Below are 16,693 nucleotides of genomic sequence, written 5' to 3' on the forward strand. Positions count from 1 at the left end.
ACCGACGCGCTGTATTTATAATGGTTTCGTTTTCTGACGGGTGCGGCTCTAAACAGGTGAAACTTTGAGTGGAACAAATATTCTGTTCTCTAGAACCCTTGAGCTTTTAAAGAGTTCTACTTTTTAAAACGTTTACACTTACATTACAGCTACAGTATACATCATAGTCTGAGCAATTGAGGGTCAGGGGCCCAACAGTGGCAACCTGGCAGTGGTGGGGCTTGGACCCAGCGACCATTTGAATACCAGTCCAGTACCTTAACCACTAGCCTACGGCTTGCCCAGTCCATTTTGTCCATGATATATTTCACGAATTTGAGTTCTGGGCAGCACGGTAGCTTCACGGCAAGAAGGTCCTGGGTTCGATCCCCAGACGGGGCGGTCCGAGTCCTTTCTGTGTGGGTTTCCTCCGGGTGCTCCGGTTTCCTCCCACAGTCCAAGAACATGCAGTCAGGTTAATTGCAGACACTGAATTGCCCTATAGGTGAATGGGTGTGTGTGTGTGCCCTGTGATGGACTGGCATCCCGTCCAGGGTGTTACTGTGTGCCTTGCGCCCATTGAAAAGCTGGGATAGGCCCCAGCAGCGCGCAACCCAAATTGGATTAGCGGATAAGAAAATGAATGAAAGAATAAATGAATGAATTTGAGTTCCTTAACATGTTTATTGGGGGGTTTTCTGAAATGCTGTAGAATCTGCTGGGATGTAAATATAAAGACAGCATCTTAGAGAATCCATTTGCTGGTTTCACTTTGTGGTATGGCCTCCCAAGAGTGCTCTCGGCTGCTTACACGATTTGTTCACCACAATGTTGTACACACAATATTGACAGCATTGATTGATCATATTGACAGTTTTCAATAAGAGTTTTCACTGAAATGTATTTCAAGCTCTGGCAATGGCTGTCATTTGGAGATGTGAGGAGATACAAATAAATCAGATGGGTTCATTAAACGTTCTTAAAGTGCTACAAAGCCACAACAAGTGTTTGCAGTAAACGTTGGATTAGATGCTCTATATTAATTAAATAAAGAAGGCTTAAGTGAGTAAAAATGACTTTTATTTTGAAAAGCCTGGCTAAACGCGTGTGTGAAGCTACGCGCATGCGCAGTGTGAGTGTACTAGGGGACGGCGAGTTTGACCGGAGTGAATGTAGGTATGTGTGTTTACATATTAATCACATTTATACTGGATATAAATGATATATTTTTAATAATTCTACCTCCTATAATAATGTTTATTCTTATAGAAATGTATTTAATTGCTGTAATGCAGGTAAAAACCACTGAGAACGTTTATATACTGTATGTGTAGAAATGTTTATTTTTAATTAGTACTGATTTATTAAACGATAAAAAATAAAGGTGCAGTAATTTAGTGTAAAACATATTATACCTAAAATCATTCAGTACTTAAGTTTCCTGTCTAATAGACCCAGGTCTACTTTAAATTAATCTTATAAATAATTGGATTTAATCATTAAATCAGCTGCAATTTTCTAACAGAATGGAAATCAGGGACATGTCATATTTGAAGAGCTCAAATCCAATTTCGAAATGTGCTTTTATTCTCTTTTTGGGTCCCTATTTGGATATACCAAATTCCCCAGTGCACTCTGGCGACCTCTGCTGGCTGCACAGCTCTCACACTCGCTGAAGAGAGCTGCAGGATCACACACGCTTCCTTCAACCAACGATTCTTACCTAGAGTCCAGCACATCCAGAGGCCCATGCTAATCCCTCTGTGTTCCTGTGCCGCTCGTTATGGTGCCCTGACTAGACCACGGGAGTCGCTGTCACAACATCAGGGACGTGATTCCACTTAAAGCTTGTCCCTCCCTACCTCAGACACCGTAAGTTGTGTCTTCTGAGGACCTGGCCAGGCTGATGGATTTGAAACTCAGTCCTGATGGTTGCAGAGCTATTTCTGATGAATGTAAGCTGTGTTATTTTAGTTTAATGTTTGATTCTTTATACCGGATGCTTTACTCCTTGTTTCCATCAGAGATCTTGCCGTGGCTGAGCCATGAGGTTGACGGCTGTTCTCTCCATGGCGGCGAGGGCCGCGTTCCCTCACGATTACCGGTACGGGACGAGCCGGCCGTGGACCGTAGCGGCGCGCAGACTCAACCCACCGGGCAAGACCAGGAGGAAAGTGTTTGTGGAGCCGGTCGCTCCGGGGGACTGGGGTGTGTTCAGAGGAGACATGGTGAGAAAAACGTCTGTGTTTACTGTGGTGAGAACTTCGGGTTCTCCTCAGGTTCTTCTGAGGTTCTTCTGATCTGCATCATGTGTGTGTTCCTCTGTAGGTGGAGATTCTATCCGGAAACGATAAAGGGAAGCAGGGGAAAATCATCCAGGTGTTCAGACATCGTAACTGGGTGATCGTCGAGGGACTCAACACGGTAACGCACGTCACTCACTAACACCTCACACACCATGTGGACAAAAGTATGTGGACGCCCGTTTTTAATGACTGAATTCATGTGTTTCAGCCAGATATCAATCATATCAAATCAAATCAATCATATAAAGGAAATGATGTGCTTCTGACTTTGCAGCAAGTTTAGGGAAGGACCTTTCCTGTTCCAGCTCTATTAAGACAAAGGAAAACTCAGTTTAGCCTTGAGCTCAGTCCCACTTTCATTATTTAGGAGACGCTTTTATTCAAAGCAACTTCACAGTACAGTGACAGTATACAGTCTGAGCAATTGAGGGTTAAGGGCCTTGCTCAAGGGCCCAACAGCAGCAACTTGGCAGTGGTGGGGCTTAAACCAGCGACCTTCTGATTACTAGTCCAGTACCTTAACCACTAACCTAACTTAACCACCAGCTGTAGCCTAGTGGTTAAGGTATTGGTCTAGTAATCAGAGGGTTGCCGGTTCAAGCATCACAAGTGCCAGGTTGCCACTGTTGGGCCCTCGAGCAAGGCCCTTAACCCTCAATTGCTCAGATTGTATACTGTCACAGTACTGTAAGTCGCTCTGGATAAAAGCGTCCGCTAAATGCTGAAAATGTAAACCACTAGGCTACAGCTTGCCACTTAACAGCTCTGGGATGAACTGGAACATCAACTGATCAGTTAGTGCCCATCTGTACAAATGCTGTCATATTTTGACTAAACGGGCACAAATTCCCACACACAAATATATTCCAAAGTCTTGTGGCTGTTGTTTTAGCTGAAAAGATCACACGGATGTTGCTCAATTTTAATACAGTTTGTTTTTTAACTGGCGTCCGAATACTTTTGGTCACATTATGTATCAGAGATGCTGAAGCATATCCGATTCCCTTCAGCACCACAGGTACATCGGTAAATCCGGAGACTACAGAGGAACCTACGTGAGGAGTGAAGCTCCTCTGCTGCTGAAGGACGTTTCCCTGGTCGACCCCTCAGACAGGTGAGACGATCCCGCCGCCCCCCCGCGTCTCACCCTCACCCCACTAACGACCCGGTCTGATCGCTTTCCACAGGAAGCCCACGGAGACGGAGTGGAGGTTCACCGAGGAGGGCGAGAGGGTGCGGGTGTCCGTCAGGACGGGGCGGATCATCCCCAAACCCGTGTTCCAGAGGAAGGACGGCATCATCCCACAGCAGTGGAAAGGTCAGCGGCGTTCTCGTACACACACACACACACTCACCGCAGCAGAGGCCATACTGTCGGAATGGGCCCAAATTCCCACAGACGTACTTCCTCAGAAGAGGTCACACTAATTTAATACAGTTTGTTTTTTGAAACAGGACTGATCAGGCGTCCGAATACTTTTGAAACACATATTAACGTACGTTTAATATTAAAACGCCGTTGTTGTTGTCTTTTATTAGACGGACCCAAGGACACGTCGCCTGACGACACGCTGGAGAGAACCTACACTCCATCTCTAAAGACTCTGGAGGAGGAAGTGATGGAGAAGCTGCACATTCAGGAAGCGAGGAGACCGCGGAGGAGCTTCTGGTACTGAGGAACCGGGGCGAGAGGGACTGGAGATCAAACGAGTCACAATAAAAAAAATCTTTATTAAGCTTTTCATCCTCCAGAATCGTTTTATTTAAAATAGTCACTCCTTTTATTCAATACTAGCCTCCGGGACCGGTCTGGACGACCAGAGGTTGTGCGAGCGGCAGTGGGTTTACATTGGTGAATTGGATATGACTAATACCCATGGTGTGTGCTTGGATTTGGGCAGTTTATCCCATTGTTCATGTCAGATCCACTCAGATCTTCAGGCAGACGGTGTTCCAGTTTGCACTCTGGAACAGGTCTGTCAGTCCCTGCCACATAATATGATGCTACCACCACCACGCTTCGGCGTCTGGGAGTTCGGGAAGACCTGGCTCACGGTGTACATTCCGATCCATCCAAAAGGCGTTCGGTTCCTCCATACCTAACTCGAACCACGTTATTATGGACCTCGCTTCGTATACAGGGAGAAAATCGTGCAGGAACACCTAAAGTTAAACTGTGAGGGGTGTCTACATACTTTCGGCAAAGCATTTTTGAGCAGCAGACAGGCCGGTTCTACTGTTCGGGTTTAATATAAGAAGAGTCTCGAAAGTCTGATGATCTATTAATCAGATGTATTTAATCAGGAGCAAAGGTTAGATTAGATTCAAACCAGCTTTAATGAATCGGACCACACCCATCACCCACATATTCAACCGTGTCCATAAAAAATACACAAATAAGTCAGGCAGAATGTTTATTTTAGCATTAGCTCTGCCTTCTATCCAAAGTGACTTACAGCACTGTGACAGTATACTGTCCAAGCAAGTGAGGGTTAAGGGCCTTGCTCAAGGGCCCAACAGTGGCAACCTGACAGTGGTGGGGCTTGAACCAGCGACCTTTCGATTACTAGTCCAGTACCTTAACCACTAGGCTGTAACTTTCAAGCTCTTAAAATCTCACCGGCATCTGCAGTACGTCTCGCACCTCACTCACTCACATTTACTGTTCTGGGTCACTGTAATATTAAGAAGCTATAAGATTTACAGCCACTCGGGTGGCACGGCGGTCTAACGCGCTGGCGCACCACTAGCAAGTGTCGATGCTCACCGGTTCCAATCTCGGGCGTCCACACAGACTCGGTTCTGCATACTTGAGGGATATGAAAGCTCATGAGCTCATGCAACATGGAGCTAAGCCTGGCTCTCCATACGCTATACGGCTCTCTACGTGGGAACCATTTACATTTTCAGTGCACAGTCTAAGCAATCGAGGGTTAAGGGCCTTGCTCAAGGGCCCAACAGTGGCAACCTGGCAGTGGTGGGACTTGAACCAGCGACCTTTCGATTACTAGTCCTGTGCCTTAACCACTAGGCTGTAACTGCCCTACTGGAACCCAGGACTGGTCGCTGATTGGACACAAGTTGGAGAGGGCGTGTATTGATCCGGCTCTCATTAGTCAGATCAGAAGTTGTGCAAGCTGCAGTGGGTTTACAGTGGTGAATTGGATATGACTAAATTGGGAAAATAGTAAAAGTCTGATTCAATAAACACCAGATATGAGATAAAAACTGCTTCTTGTTCTTTTCTATACTGTAACGGTTTCCTGTCGTGGGCGGATTTAGGAGTACACCGCCCAACCCCCGTATTGACACTCGTAGCCTGACTCTCCGTACGTGATACGGTGCTGAGAATCTGGGAAGCGGGACCCTGGGACCCTGACCGCACAGCTTCACCTCGGTCGGCGCATGGGTGGTGCGAGCGGCAGAAGAATTGTGATCGGGCATGGAAACAACAATCGTTCTGTCTCTTAAGGCACTGTGTTCCATTACAATCATATTAATAAGATCAGTAAATGAATCTGATCTGTTTGGTGGTGAATCTACAGTTTAAAACCTTTAAAAAGCAGCTGATTACAGTCCAGAACAATTAAACACATCTACAGCACAAATAAACTCACTGTGGGTCCCTGTTAAGAACAATCATGCTGGCGGCGCTCGGGTGGCGCAGCGGTAAACACGCTCATGAGTTCGAATCCCAGAAAAGAAATTCATGTTACACAGACAGCACCAGCAAAACAACAAAATCCAGAACATCTTTCTGATTTCCTAACGGTTTTTGATGTGGATTCAGACGCGCCGTCGTTTCTTCTGGGTTAGCATCTCTTCTGCCTCTTACACGCTGATGTGTGTGTCGCCGATCCTTCAGCTGGTCTCTCTGTTACAGGACGTTTCATGTTCACCACGTGCTGCTCCATATCGTCTATGTTTGTCTGTTCCAAAAGAGAAAAGAAAAGATGTCATGATATCACAAACAGTTCAGCACACGACGGTCGAAACCAGTTCTGAATGATAATAATAATAATAATAATAACGAGTGATGATGCCTCGTGTTCTTCAGTTTTGATTTCTCTCTCTGATGCACTTCTGTGTGACGCTGGATTCAGATTATTCAGCTTCTTGGATCTGGAGGAGCCTGACGAGAAAACATCACAGCACAGGGTCACAGAGGGCTACAGAGGGTTACAGAAGGGTTGAAGAGGGTTAAAAATGGGTTACTGCAGGGGTACGGAGGGTTACTGGGGCTTACAAAAGATTACAGGGGGTTACCGGATGGTTTTCGAGCGTTACTGAAGGGTTACTGGAGGGTTACTGGAGGGTTACAGAAGATTACAGGGGGGTTAAAGAGGGTTATCGAAGTGTTACAGAGAAATATTGAAGAGCGTTATTGAGAAGTTACAAAGGGTTACCGAGCATTACTGAAGGGTTACAGAGGGTTACGGCAGGGTACAGACGGTTAAAGAGGGTTACAGGAGGGTTACAGGAGGGTTACAGAGGGTTGTGAAAGGTTACAGGAGGGTTACTAAGGGTACAGATGTTTAAAGGGGGTCATCCGAAACACCCAGGATGTAAACAGTACCCACCATCAGGTGAGGTGGAGGTGACGAGTACAGCTGAGCTGCTGTCCGCCTCCACGATCTGCTCCTCCACTAGGTGGCGTGCGATCTCCTCCACTGTGTGGAACGGCCGCTTGAGGACCTTCTGAGCCCAGTCGCAGATCAGCCTGCACGCCGCTTCAGTCACTTCCTGTTCGCCGAGCTGCTCCGCCTGCCAGGAACAGAAGAAGCGGCGGCGTGAGAACCCCACAGACACAAACCCTCGCCGAGAACCGAGGAGCGTCACGGCCGACGAGAGGCGGCCACTTCATCGGGACCCCCCGCGGCTCTTACAGGTCAGTGAGGTGTGTGTGATAAACGTACCTGATGGTTCCTCACCTCCAGCCTGGGTGATAGCGCCATGTTCAGCACCGTCCTCCTCCTGATCCCGCTGTAGTAGTACGTGACGCCAACGAGGTCAAGGAACGGAGCAGAACACGGAGCAGAGATGCACCTCAGATCAGTTTAATCAGCAGTAAGAATAACAGATGATGAAAGGATATCTGGACTGTCCTCGACCCCCCAGCCTCCGAGCTACGATGCCGGGGAACACCTCTCTGATCACCTTGCCGAATATAGCCGTGCTCAGAGAGTGAAGCTTCAGGGTGTGGCAGTGCTTCCTGTGAGAGGGAATACAGCGAGGGGTTAGGAGCGCACGTCTACTGAAGTACTACATGGACAAAAGTGTCGGGACGCCACATAAAGGAAACTAAATGCTTCCGACTTTGCAGCAGCAGTGTAGGGAAGGCCCTTTTCTGTTCCAGACGTCACACAGACGAGCTGAAGTAATGTGTGTAGACATAATAAATAGACAAAATAACAGAAGAGAACAAAACAGAACCAAACAGAACAGAAGAGAACATACAGAACAAAACAGAACCAAACAGAACAGAAGAGAACATACAGAACAAAACAGAACAAAACAGAACAAAACAGAACAAAACAGAACAAAACAGAACAGAACAAAAAACAAAACAACCAAACAGAACAGAAGAGAACAGACAGAACAGAACCAAACAGAACCAAACAGAACAGAGGAGAACAGAACCAAACATAACAGAACAAAACCGAACCAAACAGAACAGAACAAAACAGAACCAAACAGAACCAAACCAAACCAAACCAAACAAAACAGAACCAAACAGAACAGAAGAGAACATACAGAACAAAACAGAACAAAACAGACCCAAACAAAACAAAACAAAACAGAACCAAACAGAACAGAACAGACAGAACAGAACCAAACAGAACTAAACAGAACAGAGGAGAACAGAACCAAACATAACAGAACAAAACCGAACCAAACAGAACAGAACCAAACAGAACCAAACAGAACAGAAGAGAACAGACAGAACAAAACAGAACAGAACCAAACAAAACAGAAGAGAACAAAACCAAACTAAACAGAACTAAACAGAACAGAAGAGAACAGACAGAACAAAACAAAACCGAACCAAACAGAACAGAACCAAACAGAACTAAACAGAACAGAAGAGAACAGACAGAACAAAACAAAACTGAACTGAACAGAACAGAACCAAACAGAACAGAAGAGAACAGACAGAACAAAACAGAACAGAACCAAACAAAACAGAACTAAACAGAACAGAAGAGAACAGACAGAACAAAACCAAACTGAACTGAACAGAACAGAACCAAACAGAACAGAAGAGAACAGACAGAACAAAACAGAACAAAACAGAACCAAACAAAACAGAACCAAACAGAACAGAAGAGAACATACAGAACAAAACATAACAAAACAAAACCAAACAAAACAGAACCAAACAGAACAGAAGAGAACAGACAGAACAGAACCAAACAGAACAGAGGAGAACAGAACCAAACATAACAGAACAAAACCGAACCAAACAGAACAGAACAAAACAGAACCAAACAAAACAGAAGAGAACAAAACCAAACAAAACAGAACTAAACAGAACAGAAGAGAACAGACAGAACAAAGCCAAACTGAACAGAACAGAACCAAACAGAACAGAAGAGAACAGACAGAACAAAACAGAACAGAACCAAACAAAACAGAACTAAACAGAACAGAAGAGAACAGACAGAACAAAACCAAACTGAACTGAACAGAACAGAACCAAACAGAACAGAAGAGAACAACACCAAACAAAACAGAACCAAACAGAACAGAAGAGAACAGACAGAACAAAACCAAACCAAACTGAACTGAACAGAACAGAACCAAACAGAACAAAACCAAACATAACAGAACAAAACCGATCTAAACAGAACAGAACCAAACAAAAACAAAAACAAACAGAACCAAACAGAACAGAAGCAAAGAGGTGGAAATCAGATGGAGCTAAATCAGGACTATAAGCGTCTCTCAGACACGCCCGATTCCTCCTCCTCCACCCTCACCGCTTATAACCACAGTATACACGTGAGAGTGAGGAAAGTGTATTTTTTACTGCTCAGGGGTCCAGGTGATGCTGTACAGCTTCCACTGTTCCACGTCACTGATCCCGACTGTGCTGTGGAATCACTACATACAGGTACGGTTCTATCTCACCTGTACGTCTCATAAATCTCCTCTTTAGGAAGACAGGAGTCGGTGTGCTCCTCCAGGTGACTCCGGATCCAGCTGTAGGTGGGAAGCTGTTCGACTTTGTTCAGAGGAAAAGACTCGTCACTGTTACACACACACACACACACACATCGAGGAGAGAGAGAGAGAGTGTGTGTGTGTGTGTTCTGAGTGACTGTATGTGCAGGTACAGGTAGTTGGATTAGACACCAGGTGAAGAGCAACCTGCAGACCTTCACGCTTTTCCTACTCCCAGTACACCTGATGCAGCTCATGGACCACCCATTGATCCCTCCAGCATGTAGATCAGGTGTGTGAGGAGCAGGAACAGCCTGACGCTGCAATGTGCTGCATTAAAGCACGTACAGCTCTGTGACACGAGGGTTCAGTTACAGACGTATGATTCCATCATGAGGAACCTCAGTGCAGATCTGATGATGATCGTACCTTTCCTGCTCGGTGTCAGGTATCAGGGGGAGCTGCACGTACAGGTAACGTTTCTCCTCGTCTTTGAGCTGCTCGATGTCTCCCTGAGAAAGACACAGTCGACACACAAACACTGTTATCTTTTGACTGAACGGGCACAAATTCCCACACACACACACACAGACTTCAAGCTGATATTCCAAAAAACATGCTCACCAGAATCGTCTCCACTTTGTCCTGCACGTCCCTGCTGTGGAGAAATCACACGCCATTACAATGCAACAAGCAACAACAAGAAACTCATCAGTGTGGAGTTGTGCAACACCTACACCTACTAGTATAACTAGTGCACGCTTAATGCTAATACTTACGAGATGTTCTTCTTGAGCGTTTTGAGTTGTGAGATGTTATCCTCAGGTGAGCTCCTCTGTTCATTCCTTGTATTCACCTCCCTGGATCTGGAGGAGCCTCCTGATGAGACGACAGCACAGCAGAGGGTTACAGGAGGGTTACAGAGGGTTACAGGGGGGTTACAGGAGGGTTACAGGAGGGTTACTGAGGGTTGCAGAGGGTTACAGGAGGGTTACTGAGGGTTGCAGAGGGTTACAGGAGGGTTGCAGAGGGTTAAAGGAGGGTTACAGGAGGTTACAGAGGGTTACAGGAGGTTACAGGAGGGTTACAGAGGGTTACCGGACGATTACAGAGGGTTACAGGAGGGTTACAGAGGGTTACAGAAGGTTACAAAGGTTACAGAAGGTTACAGAAGGTTACAAAGAGTTACAAAGAGTTACAGGAGGGTTACAGAGGGTTACCGGAGGGTTGCAGAGGGTTACAGAGAGTTACAGGAGGGTTACAGAAGGTTACAGGAGGGTTACAGAAGGTTACAGAAGGTTACAAAGAGTTACAAAGAGTTACAGGAGGGTTACTGAGGGTTACAGGAGGTTACAGAAGGTTACAGAAGGTTACAGAGGGTTACAGAAGGTTACAGAGGGTTACAGAAGGTTACAGAGGGTTACAGAGGGTTACAGAAGGTTACAGTAGGGTTACTGAGGGTTACAGGAGGGTTACAGGAGGTTTACAGAAGGGTTACTGAGGGTTACAGAAGGTTACAGGAGGGTTACTGAGGGTTACAGAGGGTTACAGAGGGTTACAGAAGGTCACAGGAGGGTTACTGAGGGTTACAGGAGGGTTACAGAAGGTTACAGGAGGGTTACTGAGGGTTACTGAGGGTTACAGAGGGTTACAGAAGGTTACAGGAGGGTTACTGAGGGTTACTGAGGGTTACAGGAGGGTTACAGAGGGTTACAGAAGGGTTACTGAGGGTTACAGGAGGGTTACAGAAGGGTTACAGAAGGGTTACTGAGGGTTACTGAGGGTTACAGGAGGGTTACTGAGGGTTACTGAGGGTTACAGGAGGGTTACAGAGGGTTACAGAAGGTTACAGGAGGGTTACTGAGGGTTACAGGAGGGTTACAGGAGGGTTACAGGAGGGTTACAGAGGGTTACAGAAGGGTTACAGGAGGGTTACAGAAGGTTACAGGAGGGTTACAGAAGGGTTACAGAAGGGTTACTGAGGGTTACTGAGGGTTACAGGAGGGTTACAGAGGGTTACAGAAGGGTTACTGAGGGTTACAGGAGGGTTACAGAAGGGTTACAGAAGGGTTACTGAGGGTTACTGAGGGTTACAGAGGGTTACAGAAGGTTACAGGAGGGTTACTGAGGGTTACTGAGGGTTACAGGAGGGTTACAGAGGGTTACAGAAGGTTACAGGAGGGTTACTGAGGGTTACAGGAGGGTTACAGGAGGGTTACAGGAGGGTTACAGAGGGTTACAGAAGGGTTACTGAGGGTTACAGGAGGGTTACAGAAGGTTACAGGAGGGTTACAGAAGGGTTACAGAAGGGTTACTGAGGGTTACTGAGGGTTACAGAGGGTTACAGAAGGTTACAGGAGGGTTACTGAGGGTTACTGAGGGTTACTGAGGGTTACTGAGGGTTACAGGAGGGTTACAGAGGGTTACAGAAGGTTACAGGAGGGTTACTGAGGGTTACAGGAGGGTTACAGGAGGGTTACAGGAGGGTTACAGAGGGTTACAGAGGGTTACAGAAGGGTTACTGAGGGTTACAGGAGGGTTACAGAAGGTTACTGAGGGTTACAGAAGGGTTACTGAGGGTTACTGAGGGTTACAGGAGGGTTACAGAAGGTTACTGAGGGTTACAGAAGGGTTACTGAGGGTTACTGAGGGTTACAGGAGGGTTACAGGAGGGTTACAGGAGGGTTACAGAGGGTACAGATGTTTAAAGGGGGTTATCGGGGGTCATCCGAAACACCCAGGATGTAAACAGTACCCACCATCAGGAGAGGTGGAGGTGACGAGTACAGCTGAGCTGCTGTCCGCCTCCACGATCTGCTCCTCCACTAGGTGGCGTGCGATCTCCTCCACTGTGTGGAACGGCCGCTTGAGGACCTTCTGAGCCCAGTCGCAGATCAGCCTGCACGCCGCTTCAGTCACTTCCTGTTCGCCGAGCTGCTCCGCCTGCCAGGAACAGAAGAAGCGGCGGCGTGAGAACCCCACAGACACAAACCCTCGCCGAGAACCGAGGAGCGTCACGGCCGACGAGAGGCGGCCACTTCATCGGGACCCCCCGCGGCTCTTACAGGTCAGTGAGGTGTGTGTGATAAACGTACCTGATGGTTCCTCACCTCCAGCCTGGGTGATAGCGCCATGTTCAGCACCGTCCTCCTCCTGATCCCGCTGTAGTAGTACGTGACGCCAACGAGGTCAAGGAACGGAGCAGAACACGGAGCAGAGATGCACCTCAGATCAGTTTAATCAGCAGTAAGAATAACAGATGATGAAAGGATATCTGGACTGTCCTCGACCCCCCAGCCTCCGAGCTACGATGCCGGGGAACACCTCTCTGATCACCTTGCCGAACTTGGCCGTGCTCAGAGTCTCCAGGTTCGTGTCTTCACAGTGCTTCCTACACAGAGAGAGAGAGAGAGAGAGAGAACAGTGTTCAGTTCAGTAAATGTGCCGCTTTATTAGGAACAGCAGCAGCACAGACTCGGATCGAGAGCTTTAGTGTACGTGTGTGTGTACAGTAAATACAGGGGATGGACAAAATAAAGGAAACTGTAGTTCCCATAAACAATTACTCAAAATAACTACTGCTCAAGGGTCCAAGTTCCCTTCCTGTAAGCTTCCACAGATCCCGACTGTGCTGTGGAATCACTACATACAGGTACGGTTCTATCTCACCTGTACGTCTCATAAATCTCCTCTTTAGGAAGACAGGAGTCGGCGTGCTCCTCCAGGTGACTCCGGATCCAGCTGTAGGTGGGAAGCTGTTCGACTTTGTTCAGCGGAAAAGACTCATCACTGTTACACACACACACACACACACATCGAGGAGAGAGAGAGAGAGTGTGTGTGTTCTGAGTGACTGTATGTGAAGTGTACAGGTAATTCAAACGTCTCTTTTACTAGATGATAGACCAGGTGAAGAGCAGCCTGCAGACCTTTTCCTACTCCCAGTACACCTGATGCAGCTCGTGGACCAACCATCGATCCCTCCACCATGTAGATCAGGTGTGTGAGGAGCAGGAAAAGCTCTAAGAACTCGGTGAGGAATCTGATGATGATCGTACCTTTCCTCCTCAGTTTTGGGGATTTTGGGGAGCTGTAGATAAAGGTAGTGCTTGTCGCTGTCTGTGAATTCCTGCACCTCTCTCTGAAGAAAAAAGAAACACACACATCAGGAGCAAGAGGTTCAGGAACATCTGGAACATGTGGGTGATTTAATCAGCTTGTAAAGAGCAGGAGGATTTATAAACCAGGTACTTACCACGATCGAATTCACTTTGTTCTGCACGTTCGTCCTGTGGAGGAATGAACCAACAGTTAAAGCATCGTCGATTAAACGTTAAGCTTTTTATTTTGGTGAATTGTACAAATATAAGAATGGTTCCTGTCATCTGCTTCCACATTTTTGATTTGGGACAGTGCTGGACACCTTCCTGATACAGCTGTTATATTTATCCGGGCTTGGGGTCAGCACTTAGGGTGCACTAATACCCCCCTTCCCCAATCTCACAATGGTTAGGTTCACGTTGCACCATGCATCTTCTGTATTTGTGAGCCCAGTGTTTATCTGATATATTTCTGGTGCACTTTTTGGCTCATTCCTCTGCACAAAGGACCTGCAATTCAGTCCTACATTTTGGTGTGTATTTAAATCAGAATATAAGTGTAGATTAATATAATTGTTTATGCTGGTGAATGTATACTTTTCCGTTCATATTCAAAAAGTTTGTTTGTTTGTTTATTAGGATTTTAACGTCATGTTTTACACTTTGTTTACATTCATGTCAGGTATAGTTACTCATTACACAAAGTTTATCAGTTCACAAGGTTATATCGAACACAGTCATGGACAATTTGAGCACCCGGAGGAAACCCACGCGGAGACAAGAAGAACACGCAAACTCCACACAGAAAGGACCCGGACCGCCCCACCTGGGGATCAAACCCAGGACCTTCTTGCTGTGAGGCGACAGTGCTACCCGTTAGCCACCGTGCCGCCCTTATATTTAAAAAGAACAGAGTAGAAGAAGACATTCAATACTGGGATCTCATCACAGTATATCAGATACACTATACGGCCAAAGTCTTAAAGCAGAAAGACTTCTCAGAACAGTGGATGATAATAAAGCTTTATAGTAAAGGAAGAGCGATTCAGTATAAATGCACATGGTTCTGGAATGGGATATCTGACAAGCTCATGGTCAGGTGTCCCAATACTTATGTCTGTAAAGTGGTGTGTATTATAACAGTCGAACACTTACGATATGTTCTCCATGGGCTGCTGGAACTCGGATGAGCTTTCTGTCATGGTTGTGTCTTTCATTATGGCTCAACCACTCGAGTGGGATTCGGGAACTTCTTGGACTCTGGGATCTGGAGGAGGAGAGTGAGAAAGAGTGAGAGTTGTAATATTCATCAGCATGGTCCTTCAACAACAAGAGATGATGATGATCATTATTGAGGATCAAATCAATCAATTAATCAACACTCCCCATGTAATGATGGTCATAATGAAGACTTTTAATGTTGTTTTAAACATTTTGAATGCTGTAAGATGGCTTAAGTAGACAATAAACGTACCGATAGTTTATTTAAAGTGAATTTTAGTGAGTAAACAGTACTTGTGGAGTAACACGCGCATTCATGTGTTGTATTTAGAGAACATGCTCGCTAATTATCACCTAGCAAAGCAACAAGAACGGAATGTGAGCAGGTACACACAAACAAAGGACAAAATGTAGAAGGAAAAGGTGAGAAAAAGAGAATTAGAGATAAAAATAATGAGCGACGACAACAGCGTCAGTCATCACAATGTTGGTTGCTAGCGTGTTGCCAGGCTGCACTGGTTGCTAGGTTACGGTTTGGTTGCTAGGTGGCGGAGCACACAGCACCAGAATTGTTCCCTTGAATGAATTCCAAGCACAATGTTTTATTTAAAATACATCTAAATGAAGAAATACGAATATATATATACTAAGCACAATATTAAAGATGTTATGATATACTGTAGAAGCGGAATCTTTGTGTTTCATACACAGCTCGCGACTCGCTGCTCAACTGTTTAGGATAGTCAGTCAGAATGAGTAAGTTTTACTCCTAAAACACATAGAAAAATCAAATATTTACGTGCTGCATTAAAAATACAGACTATAAAACCAGAGTTAACACACGACTGCGTATTTATAAGCACTGTAGCCCCTGTACTAATGCCATTTCGACTATACTGTACTTTACTAACTAGTTTTGACAACAGTCAAGCTAATTACACATTTTGCATCATTACAAATACAATGTTTAATTAATTCGAACGCAAAGTAAAAGCAAAACTAACAGAATTACCTGAGTCCGGCGCTAACACTCTCACTCACACACACTCGACCTGACTGAGACAAAAATAACACTACACAATACACGCCCTAGGCTCCGCCCACTTTCAGTATGCAGTACGCACACTGGACCAATGGGTGAGCTCTAATTAGCATACTATGCGTACTACTTAAGCTAAGCCCCGCCTACATTCAGTATGCAGTATGCAAACCAGACCAATGATTGGCTGATTCAGATATAGCCTACTACATACTGCTCCCGTTCTGATTAATAACTCCACATTCATTCAATTATTGTCTGTTCTGTTCAGGGTCGCGGTGGGCGAAAGGTGTCAAAGTTTCAATGTTTTATTTTTCACATACATGGTATAACTAGCAGTGAAATGCTAGGTGAAACGGTCACATTGATACCAAATAACAAAGGGAAAAAGTAACACTTAGAATAGAATAGAAATAACTTTACCAAAATCCAGAAGCATTTAAGAGATTGAAGTAGATTAAATTTAAAATTAAAAAAGGTGCAGTGTAAGCCTTAAAGTGAAAATTGTGTGCATGAACTGCAAATCATTGTGCTGCAGGGCCGGCGCTAGGGGGGGGCTGAGGGGGGCATTGCCCCCCCAAATTGTGTCTTTGCCCCCCCAAGCAAAGCAGTCCAGAACCGGGGCTGTTGTGCTGTGTTGTGCAACTGGTAGGAATTACTTCATGTTTGTTTGTTTGTTTATTAGGATTTTAACGTCATGTTGTACACTTTTGGTTACATTCATGACAGGAACGGTAGTTACTCATTACACAAGATTCATAAGTTCACAAGTTTATATCGAAACACAGTCATGGACAATCATGGACAATTTAGTGTCTCCAATCCACCTTACATGTCTTTGGACTGTGGGAGGAAACCAGAGCACCTGGAGGAAACCCACGCAG

The 16,693-nt window shown here is 45.7% G+C and overlaps 2 protein-coding genes across 4 annotated transcripts; one reads left to right on the forward strand and one right to left on the reverse strand.

The window, feature by feature from the left end:
* The first annotated feature begins 1,061 nt into the window (after window positions 1-1,061).
* Window positions 1,062-4,021, forward strand: mrpl24 (mitochondrial ribosomal protein L24). 2 transcript variants are annotated; one of them, XM_063009262.1, is made up of 6 exons: window positions 1,062-1,155; window positions 2,004-2,207; window positions 2,308-2,403; window positions 3,296-3,399; window positions 3,473-3,603; window positions 3,825-4,021. In XM_063009262.1, the coding sequence occupies exons 2-6, from the start codon at window positions 2,025-2,027 to the stop codon at window positions 3,959-3,961; spliced, it is 651 nt and encodes a 216-aa protein (XP_062865332.1). In that variant the 5' UTR covers window positions 1,062-1,155; window positions 2,004-2,024; the 3' UTR covers window positions 3,962-4,021. The 2 variants fall into 2 exon arrangements, with proteins under 2 accessions (XP_062865332.1, XP_062865333.1); XM_063009263.1 differs by having other exon boundaries at window positions 1,081-1,151.
* Window positions 3,997-15,827, reverse strand: LOC134327906 (DNA-binding protein RFX7-like). Of its 2 annotated transcripts, none has more exons than XM_063009259.1 (17): window positions 15,783-15,827; window positions 14,705-14,816; window positions 13,705-13,738; window positions 13,508-13,590; window positions 13,119-13,238; window positions 12,724-12,840; window positions 12,545-12,623; window positions 12,209-12,392; window positions 10,229-10,328; window positions 10,074-10,107; window positions 9,879-9,961; window positions 9,417-9,536; window positions 7,381-7,497; window positions 7,202-7,280; window positions 6,866-7,049; window positions 6,329-6,417; window positions 3,997-6,214 (listed from the first exon to the last, which is right to left on the reverse strand). In XM_063009259.1, exons 2-17 carry the CDS (start codon window positions 14,764-14,766, stop codon window positions 6,098-6,100), a joined length of 1,602 nt encoding a protein of 533 aa, XP_062865329.1. In that variant the 5' UTR covers window positions 14,767-14,816; window positions 15,783-15,827; the 3' UTR covers window positions 3,997-6,097. The 2 variants fall into 2 exon arrangements, with proteins under 2 accessions (XP_062865329.1, XP_062865328.1); XM_063009258.1 differs by having other exon boundaries at window positions 6,317-6,417.
* Between the last annotated feature and the right edge of the window lie 866 nt (window positions 15,828-16,693).

Source organism: Trichomycterus rosablanca, chromosome 2 (genome assembly GCF_030014385.1).
Source record: "Trichomycterus rosablanca isolate fTriRos1 chromosome 2, fTriRos1.hap1, whole genome shotgun sequence".
In the NCBI taxonomy this organism is placed as follows: domain Eukaryota; kingdom Metazoa; phylum Chordata; class Actinopteri; order Siluriformes; family Trichomycteridae; genus Trichomycterus; species Trichomycterus rosablanca.

Excerpts from the sequence above, each read along its gene's own strand:
- LOC134327906 (XM_063009258.1), bottom strand. The coding sequence starts at position 14,766 with ATGAAAGACACAACCATGACAGAAAGCTCATCCGAGTTCCAGCAGCCC. Across the intron at positions 13,739-14,704 it reads CAGCCCATGGAGAACATATC|GACGAACGTGCAGAACAAAG; the intron begins GTAAGTGTTCGA and ends ATTCCTCCACAG. Across the intron at positions 7,498-9,416 it reads GAGATTTATGAGACGTACAG|GAAGCACTGCCACACCCTGA; the intron begins GTGAGATAGAAC and ends TCCCTCTCACAG.
- mrpl24 (XM_063009262.1), top strand. The coding sequence starts at position 2,025 with ATGAGGTTGACGGCTGTTCTCTCCATGGCGGCGAGGGCCGCGTTCCCT. Across the intron at positions 2,404-3,295 it reads TCGTCGAGGGACTCAACACG|CACCACAGGTACATCGGTAA; the intron begins GTAACGCACGTC and ends GATTCCCTTCAG. Across the intron at positions 3,604-3,824 it reads CATCCCACAGCAGTGGAAAG|ACGGACCCAAGGACACGTCG; the intron begins GTCAGCGGCGTT and ends GTCTTTTATTAG.